General features: G+C 54.9%; 1 protein-coding gene across 9 annotated transcripts; it reads left to right on the top strand.

The window, feature by feature from the left end:
• Window positions 1-2,517: 2,517 nt before the first annotated feature.
• NPM2 (nucleophosmin/nucleoplasmin 2) lies at window positions 2,518-7,573 on the top strand. Of its 9 annotated transcripts, none has more exons than XM_029064757.2 (9): window positions 2,518-2,604; window positions 2,968-3,040; window positions 3,446-3,531; window positions 3,684-3,803; window positions 4,182-4,275; window positions 4,611-4,765; window positions 5,726-5,754; window positions 6,127-6,160; window positions 6,460-7,573. In XM_029064757.2, exons 2-9 carry the CDS (start codon window positions 2,980-2,982, stop codon window positions 6,511-6,513), a joined length of 633 nt encoding a protein of 210 aa, XP_028920590.1. In that variant the 5' UTR covers window positions 2,518-2,604; window positions 2,968-2,979; the 3' UTR covers window positions 6,514-7,573. The 9 variants fall into 9 exon arrangements, with proteins under 9 accessions (XP_028920590.1, XP_028920586.1, XP_028920589.1 ...); XM_029064753.2 differs by having other exon boundaries at window positions 4,605-4,765; XM_029064756.2 differs by having other exon boundaries at window positions 4,602-4,765; window positions 5,729-5,754; window positions 6,463-7,573.
• Window positions 7,574-9,611: the final 2,038 nt, after the last annotated feature.

Here is a 9,611-nt window from a genome sequence, read left to right as displayed (position 1 = left end):
TCTGCCAAACTAACTCTCTTCCCCTCTTCAAAGCCCTACTGAGAGCTCACCTCCTCCAAGAGGCCTTCCCAGACTGAGCCCTCCCTTTCCCTCTGCTCCTCCTCCTCTCCCCATTCCCCCTTCCCCTCCCCACAACACTTGCGCATATTTGTATATATTATTTATTACTCTATTTTGTTAATGATGGGTATATATCCACAGTTCCATCTATCTTGATGATATTGACGTCAGACTACTTGTTCTGTGTTGTTTTGTTGTCTGTCTCCCCCCTTTAGACCGTGAGCCCGTTGTTGGGCAGGGATCTGTTGCCGAAATGTACATTCCAAGCGCTTAGTACAGTGCTCTGCCCATAGTAAGCGCTCAATAAATGCGACTGAACGAATGAAAGACAGAGGCACAGTGAGAGGTTTAGCACTAGAGGAGCAAAGTGTGCGGGCTGGGTTGTAGTAGGAGAGTAGCGAGGTGAGGTAGGAGGGTGCAAGGTGACGGAGTGCTCTAAAGCCAAAAGTGAAGAGTTTTAGTTTGATGTAGAGGTGGATGAGCAACCACTGGAGATTTTTGAGGAGCAGGGTGACATCCTGAACGTCTCTGTAGAAAAAAGATCCGGGCAGCAGAGTCGGTAGACACATTCTCTGCTCAATCACCTGGTATACAGCAGGACTAGGAGAGGAAAGAAGTAGAAAACACCCAGGGCAAGCTTCCTGAATTCAGAGTGGTAAGGGTATTTACTGAGAAGTAATAAAAGGAATAGTAACGGTATTTACTGACAGCCCAGTGGTTGCAATGGCCAGTATGAAGCATTAGGGAAAGTACAAGAAGAAGTTACATAGTCCCTGTCCACAGGAGTGAGAAGTATAAAAATATTTACAAAATCATCAGAATAAATAATTGAATGTTCACCTGAACAAGTCTTGACATGAAAGCAGGGTAGTCTAGAGGCCTGGGAGTCAAAGGACCTGAGTTCCAATCCCAGCTCCCCCACTTGCCTGCTGTGTGGCCTTGGGCAAATCACTTAAGTTCTCTGTGCCCCAGTTTTCTATCAAATGGGGATTAAGACTGCAAGTCGTATGTAGGACAGGGACCGTGTCCAATGTGATTATCCCCTTTAGACTGGAAGCTCATCGTGGGAAAGGAATGTGTTGGCTTATTGTTATATCTATTCTCCCAAGCCCTTAGTAAAGTGTTGTGCACAAGGTAAGTGTTTAATAAATATGATTGAATGAATTAATGAATCTTGTATCGACTCCAGCAATTAGAACAGTGCCTGTAACATAGAAAGCACTTAAATACCATTTAAAGAAAAAAAGAAATAAGTCTCTCTAGACTGCGCGCCCCATGTGGTATGGACTTTATCTGATGACCCGGCTATCTCTTATCTACCTCAGGGCCAGTTATAGCGTTTGGTTTAACCGATACCGCAGTTTCTATTAATATTGTTATTGGCATGGGTATAAATACTTGCGTATTTGCTATATGTATGGGCTTATATGACTGGGAGTGTTGGGAATTAATCTGGGACAGTTTATTAGAGGAGGTGGGATTTTAAAAAGATTTTGAATATAGGTAGCGCTGGAGTCGGCTGGATTGTAGCGCAGTTAGAAGGAATGAAGAGAGGCAGCTGGGGAGGAGCAGGTGAAAAGAGCAGATATGCAATCAATTAATGGTATTTAGAAGCAGCATGGTCCAAGGAAAACAGCCCAGACCTGGCAGTGAGGAGACCTGGGTTCTAATTCCAGCTCTCCTACTTGCCTGCTGTGTGACCTTGGGCAAATTACTTAACTTCTCTGAGCCTTGGTATTTTCATCTGACAGAGAATTCAGTACCTATTAATAATAATGTTGGTATTTGTTAAGCGCTTACTACGTGCAGAGTACTGTTCTAAGCGCTGGGGTAGATACAGGGTAATCAGGTTGTCCCACGTGAGGCTCACAGTTAATCCCCATTTTACAGATGAGGTAACTGAGGCCCAGAGAAGTTAAGTGACTTGCCCACAGTCACACAGCTGACAAGTGGCAGAGCCGGGATTCGCTATTCGCCCTCTTCTTTAGTCCGTGGGCCCCATGAGGGTCAGGGACTGTGTCTGACCTGCTTATGTTGGTCAAGCTCCTGAGCTTGACCCATAGAAAATGCTTAACAAATATCATTATTTTCACCGTTGCTATTTACTGAGCACTTACTTGTGCAGAGCCCCGTACTAAACATTTGGGAGAGAATAATAGGGTAAAGCAGACACAATCGCTGTTCTTAAGAAGCCAACAATCTAGCTAGGAAGAAGATGAAAGAGGGAGTGGGTGGAGAGCTTCGAGGCTCATTGCAGGAAGTTTTCGCTTAATGCAGAGGGCAACGGGAAGCCAGTGGATGGCTTTGAGGTGAGGAGAGGTGAGAGTCAACTGTCATTTCAAGATGATCTATGGATCCACGGGTAGGTGGGGAAGGTCTGTTCTCCTTTAAGGCCAAATCTCAGCCTACAGCCCTCAGCTGCAATAGGTGAAATGGGCTTCATAAGGCCTCCTTGAAAGCCCACCTACCGTTGAGTGGTGAATGAGGTGGAGGTGGTGGAAGTGGAGGCAGCTGCGGAAGGGAGACGAGACGGTTTCTCTTTAGGTCAGGGTGAGAAGGGCTCTGCTCCCTCCCCTGGGCCTGAGGACGGGGGTGAAACATGTTAGAGGGAGCAGGGCTGTGAGGGGCAAGAGGCCTTCCATATTGAACTGGGGCAGAGATTGGGTGAGAGGGTGCTGTGGACTGAAGATGTTTACCTTATCACTGGTCTGTTGTGGGTGGGGTGGGGGGCCTAAATTGCACCCTCACCCTGTCTTCTAGAGGGCTCTCAAAGTTGAGCAATGGGTTTGGGAGGGAAAGGAGGGGCTGATGATGCTAAAGCCTTTCCCCTCTGGGGCAGAGTACTGTCCTTGAGTGGGTTCTCTCCCCCCCACCTCTCCTGTTCAGTATCTCCAGTTCTCTCTGCAGGCCCCCAGCGTGATGCCTCTGAACAGTAGCAGCAGCAGCAGCAAGGCTGAGAAGCCAGTGTCCCTGATCTGGGGTGAGCAGAGTTGGTCGCTGGGGGTTGCTGGCTGGGGGGGAAACTGAGGGCTGGAGACAGACCCCCCTCCACCCCAGAGGAGAAGAATAGGTACCTCCCCATGGCTGCCTCTATTGTCTGTCTCCCCTTCTAAACTGTCAGCTCACTGGGGGTAGGGAATGTGTCTGTTGTATTCTCCCAAGCACTGCACATAATAAACACTCAAATACGATTGATTCCCTGCCTTCCACACTGAGGTTAGGCTGGAGGAGAGGGAGGAGCTGGGTAGTATTCCCCAGCAGAGGAATGAGTGGACTTGGGGAGGGAGGAAGACAAGTTGGGGTGAAGGAAGGAATCAAAGGAACTAGCCTTCTCCTGACCCCCAAACCCTGATTCCCTTATTGCTTTTCTTTTTTTCTCCTAAAGGCTGTGAGCTGAGCCAGGAGAAACGCTCTTACACCTTCGACTCCCTGCCGGTGGGGAAATATGACCGTCAGCTGGCGCTGCGCACCGTGGGTACCGCAGGAGCGGGGCGGGTGGAGAGTGGGAGGGGAGGACTGACTGCTGGCCAAGGTGGGGTGGCCCTCGCTCCCTAAAACTGCCCTCTCCGCAAGGACGCTAAGGGCCCGTGAGGCTGCCGACAATGAGCCTCTTTTCCCCTCAGATCTGTCTAGGTGAGAAAGCCAAGGATGAGGTGAACCTGGTGGAGATCGTGCTGAAGCCTGGAGAGGAGAGCGAAAAGAGGATCCCTATTGCCACATTGCAACCCTCAGTCCTCCCCATGGTAGGGGCCTGGTGCCAGTCAGCCCCTGGGGGCCTGCTGGCAGGGGATTGGTGGAAGGGGAGGCTGTTACCCGGTGGAGGAAGGGGTTCTGAGGGAAGAGCCGACTCTAAAGGCGGGGAAAGGCGGGGGGTAATCTGGTGCAGGGCCCTCGGTCAGAGCAAGAAAGGGAGAGTTAAATAGTGCAAGTTCCACTCAGCCCCTGGAAGCAGAGCTCACTGAGGCCTCTCCTCTCTGCACCCATCTCCACCACACACGGACCTGGTGTCCAGAGAGCAGCAGGGCCTGGGCTGGAGATCTGAAGTGTTGGCGGGCAGGGGAGTCAAGGAGGCTTCCCCTTCCCCAAAGCTCTACCTGCTGGCTTCCCCCCCCCCCCCGTAGGCCACCCTGGAGGGAATGGAACTGACCCCCCCTGTCACCTTCAGACTGAGGGCTGGCTCCGGCCCAGTCTACATCAGCGGCCAGGACATCACCAGTGAGTACCGAGTCCCGGTGGGGGGAGGGAGCCGCTGAGAGTGGGCGTGGGAGGGCTGGCAGGGCTGAACTGGTGAGAGGGATGGGTCAGGTCTGAACAGGAGTTAACCCCGGGGCATTTGAACACTTCCCAGAGCAGTGGGGAAGATCACTATATAGCGTGTCTGCAAATATCACAACCGGAAAGTAATCGGGCCAGTAGGGAGAGGGGTCGGGGCCGGAGAGGTAGATTGGGCGATCGCACTCCTGTGGGAGTGAGTGGGTGTAGATGGAGAAGAGATCTGGGGCTGACTACTTCCCTCGCCTCTCTGCTTCCCTTCCTCCGAGTGGTGGCAGATGTGCCCTGGGAGGAAGAGGAAGAAGAAGAGGAGGAAGAAGAGGAGGAGGAGGAGGTGGGGGAAGAAGAAGAGGAAGAGGAGACCTCTCAGGAGGAGTCTCCTCCCAAGACGGCCAAGCGTCCGGCTTCCAACAAACAAGCAAGTGTTGCTAAGGTGGGCTGTGAGTCCCGGGCCGGGCGGGCAGCTCTGGGGGGCAGGAGGCCAGGAGAGCCACTTTGGGAGAAGGGGACAAGAGTCTGAACTGCAGGCCTGGTAGACGGTTTGCCAGCCACTACTGGTGCCCTAGGTAGCTCCCCCAGGGCAGGGGCTGGCATTTGCCAGGGCTGTTGAATTGCCCCTGGATGGACGGGAGGGAGGGGAGGATGTGCTGGATGGATGGAGAAGGTAGCTCCCAAAAGTGGACAGAATAGACTTCCAGGTGCTATGCCACCCTGCCGTAGCTGGACCGTAACTGTAAAACAGAGATAAGATTCCCGTTCTTCCCTCCACCCTGGACTGAATCAGTCACTGGTATTTATTGACTGGGAGCCCGTTGTTGGGTAGGGATTATCTGTATCTGTTGCTTTCCGAGCGCCTAGTACGGTGCTCGGCGCACGGTAAGCGCTCAAATACGATCGAATGGATTGAGCTTTTACTGTGTGCGAAGCGCTGTACTAAGCACTTAAGCAACATAGCTTAGTGGGAAGAGCACGGGCTGGGGAGTCAGAGGTCGTGGGTTCTAATCCCGGCTCTGCCATTTGGCAGCTGTGTGACTTTGGGCGAGTCACTTAACTTCTGCGACTGTTACCTCATGTGTAAAATGCGGATTAAGACCGCGAACCCCACAGTGGACAACCTGGTTACCTTCTATGTACCCCAGTGCTTAGAACAGTGCTTGGCCCATAGTAAGCACTTAATAATGGCATTTACTATTATTAGGAGGGTATGGTACAACAGAGTTGGTAGTCCCTGTCCATGAGATATATTGGGAAAACTCTGACCTGATTATCTTGCATCTTACTCCAGTGTTTAGCACAGAGTAAGCACTTCCCAAATACCACTGTTCCTAAGTATTATTAAGGCTTCACTGTGCCTCTTGGACTGGACTGTTGAATTTATCCTTCTTTGTCCCAGAAGAAGAAGCTGGAAAAAGAGGAAGAGAGGTGAGAGCTGGAAGTGTATTCAGAAAGGGGGGTGGAGGGGGTGTCTGTACGCATGCGTGCACATGTGCCATTGAACACTCAATTTTATTCTGATTCCCTGATCATGAATTTTTCTGTTTCCCCTTTCAGAGAGTGTAAAATGCATGGGGACAAAAGCCACATACCGTGCTTCTTTTGTACTTTCCCAAGCCCTTAATTAGTTATACTGCACTCGAGAACTCAAATACCCCCGCTCCTGCTGGGCATCACCAACTTCTCCCCATCCCATTCCTGGCCCTGGAGCTGGAGGGAGTGATTCAAGGCTGCTTTGATCTGAGGTTAGGAGGAGGGAGGGACCCCCTAACCCCCACCCATTCATTTTCCTCTTCTCAGGGCCACAGTGGAGGAGGTCAGCACCCCTGTGCAGGTAAGAATCCCCGTGGTAGAAGGGGCAGGGAGCAAATTGGAGGGGGTAGGGTGTGCCACTTCTGTGCCCTTGGACAAGTCATTTAACATCTCTGTGCCTCACTTTCCTCAGCTGTACAATGGCCATTCAATACCCCATCTCCCACCAACTCAGAGTGTAATTGTTATGGGGGACAGGAGCTATGTCTTACCTGATTCTCACATCTACCTCAGGGCCCGGTACACGCTTGGCACTTAGGGCGGGGGGAGGGGAATCTGGGCTGAGGACAAGGGTACCATGCACCCTAAAACTTCTCTCAGCAGGCAAAAAGATCAGGCAAGGCCAAGAAACCGGCCCTGGCAGCCAAGAAATGAGGGGTTATGGAAATGGGGGACCTCCTCTCCTCATCCCTCTGCCCCCCGCACTTGCTTCATCCACCTACAGCGGTGCCTAAACCCCACCAGCGGGCAGAGCCTCCCCTGCCCTCATGGGGCAAAGTTCCTGCCCTCCAGCATCTGGCTGTCCTCCCAGTGCTCGCTGCCTGCCCCCTGCTGGGTCTAAAGCCCTCCCCTCGCCCCGGTGGGTGAGGAAGGGGTGCTTCATCGTCCCGGCCCCATCGTGAGCTGTGCCGTTCCTCCCTTCTCTGTACCTCTGCTCCCCTCTGCCCCAGGGCTCCCTTACGTGTGAACAAGGCAGGGGGCTGAGTGGGAAACCATGCAACTTGTCTGTGATTCTTCCTCTACCCGCCGCTGGCAGTTGCCCATCCCTGGGTAGCTGGCCCGTGCCCAGTCCCTTACCGGCAAGAAATAGCAGCGCTCTCTCCGATGGGACAGCCCCAAGGTGGGCCTTTCGATGCTGAGTGTCATCGAGCGCTGGCCTGAGTCCGGGCCCAGAGCCCTGTGCAAGGGCCAGTCCTGCTTCCCTTTTACCCCCTCACCCCCACCCCCTCCCTGCTGCTGCTTTCCTTCCCCTCTTACCCCCGTGTGGGGGGGGTGGAAAGCAGGGCCCGGGGGAGGCCGACGGGGACACACACTAGGCCAGGCAGCCAGACCAGGCCCCCACTAAGCTGTCGTTAGCTCAGACGTGAATAGGGGACACAATAGGGGATTAGAGAACGGTGGGGGGCCCCATTGTGCCCCATTGACCTGGCCTTGGTGCGGCCAGAACAGGGATTTGGCCCGGGGACGCTTACCTCCTCTTCCTCCTCCAGCCGCCCCCCACCCCCCCACGACATATACACATACACACCCACTCCCACCCAGACCCACTGCTGGGCTGCAAAGCCGACCACAATAACGGGGCCAGGTGTGTGGGGGAGGGGGGGGCTGCAGGGGTGGAGCCGCCCCCCAGCCCTGGGGCCACCCTCTCTCTACCTGCCCGAGGCCATGCCTGCCTCCTCCTCTGGAGGCCCGGGCCAGGCCTCGGAGGGGAAGCCATGGCCGGCCCCGACCCCTAGGCTCTTCCTATCTGCCCGCCCCTTCCCGGTTTTCCCCCTGGACGTGGAGGAGCTGGAGCGGGTTTCCCACCTCCCGCCCCCACTTCCCCTTTCCCAGGCCTGCAGCCCTCCCGGCGGGAGGGAGGAGTAGGTGTGAGACAGCCCTCAGGGGGCGGTGAACTTGTCCCGGAGGGGGGATTAGCCAACATCAAGGCTAGTTCTCACCTCTCTCTTCTCACCTCCCTCATTTCACCCCCACCCCCACCCCACCACCACCACCACCACCAAATTAACGAGCAGCCCTTCCTCCTCCCACGGGCCAGGCCCGGTCAGGCTGGGGCTCCAGCTCTGGCAGAGCAAGGCTCTTCCCTCCCGGCCCTGGCCCCGAAGCAACGGGGCCCGGGGCAGCCCAGGATAGTGAGGAAGGTTCTGAGGAAGTTGAATTCCTGGAGCCGTGTCTCCGCTGGGAGATGAGCTGGGGAAAGAGGCTCTCACCGGAGCCCCCGGCCCTCCCCCGGAAGAAGGCCGAAAAGAGGTACCCCGGCAGCCCCGGCATGGAGGTTCTGCGGTGAAACCTCCCTGCTGGGGCTGGCAAGCCGCCCCGGGGACCTGGCCAGCTGGGGCAACATGAAGACCGGGTTGGAAGAAGGGGTGCAGGGCCCTGGGAACCGATAGGCACCCTTCTGTGAGCAGCGGGGCCGCCACCCCGAGGTGCTGCGGTCAGCTCGGCAAGCTGGGTTGGAGGGAGTCTGAGGAGGATGGCCAGGCACTCCTCCCACCCCTTTCCTCCTCCGGAACCCTCCACCGACCTGCTTCTATCTACCCCAGCCTTGCCCTCTCCTCCTCTCAGGGTTGGGAGTGGAGCTCAGGGAACCTCATCTTCACTCCCATAAAACGGGACACACACGCACTCACATTCTCCCCTCCTCCAACTTCCCCCCCATCAGGGACCTGGGGACCGAAACCAGGGGATCTGTTATCACCTCCTTCTCCTCTCACTCCCCCTTTTTCCCCTTCCCCGCCTCCCACAGGACCCCCTAACCAGCTAAACACTAATAGCCACACCCAGAGCCTCCTGCTGCCCGGGAAGCCCAGACAGGTTTGTGGATTAGGCCCAAACCCCGGCGGTGAGAGTTTCTGCCTTTCTCCCACACCTTCCGCTCTTTAGATCACCCCCATCGCCATCGCCATCCCCCTCCCTTGCCTCCTCTGCTCCACCCAGTCCCGTGGGAGGGGAACAGGCCAGGCCCCGGAGCCCTAGAGGAGTGAGGAGCTCAACCCAGCGGTGGCATCAGACCCTACCATGCTCCCTAATCCTGCCACTTCCCCCTTGTAAAGGGCACATCTCCTCCAGGAGACCTTCCCGGATTAAGCCATCTCTTCCCCAACTTGCTCTCCCTTCTGTGCCTGTCTACGAACTTCAATCTGTGACTTTTGGACCCTTGAAATTCACTCCAACCTCACAGCACTTATGCACACATCTTTATACATTGTAAATTACTTATTCATAGTAATGTCTGTCTCCCCCTCTAGACTGTAAGCTTGTTATGGGCAGGAAATGTCTGCTAATCCTATTGTAGTGTGCTCTCCCGAGCGTTTAGTACAGTGCTCTGCATATAGTAAGTGCTCAGTAACTCTGATTGACTGATTAGAAGTCCACGGCACTTGGGATCTCAGAGCAAAATGTAGCTGGGAAGGTCCCATCCCCTCGCCCCCCTCCCACAGGCTGTGCCATCCCAGGACCAGACATTCCCTACCCATCTCTCTAGAGCCAATTAAGAGCAGAGCCAAAAAAGCAACTGTCCTAATTCCTAGTTCCTAGCCAGAGCTCCCAGCAGAGCGACTGCCCGCTGGAGCCCTGAGTGAGACAGGAGATCTGGACGCCTCATCCTGCCCCTGCCCCTCCCTGGGCCCTCTCCCTCCTTTCCTGTACCCATCCTTCCCCGTCGTTTCTGTGATTCCTCTAAGGCCTGCCTGCCCTGGGGGGCGGATAGGCTACACAAAGGCATTTCTGCCTGTCCCAGGCCAGAGCAGAGT

The sequence above is a fragment of the Ornithorhynchus anatinus genome, chromosome 5 (genome assembly GCF_004115215.2).
Source record: "Ornithorhynchus anatinus isolate Pmale09 chromosome 5, mOrnAna1.pri.v4, whole genome shotgun sequence".
Taxonomy (NCBI): Eukaryota; Metazoa; Chordata; class Mammalia; order Monotremata; family Ornithorhynchidae; genus Ornithorhynchus; species Ornithorhynchus anatinus.
The sequence above is the reverse complement of the archived record's forward strand: the minus strand, read 5'-3'. Positions and strand labels throughout refer to the sequence as shown.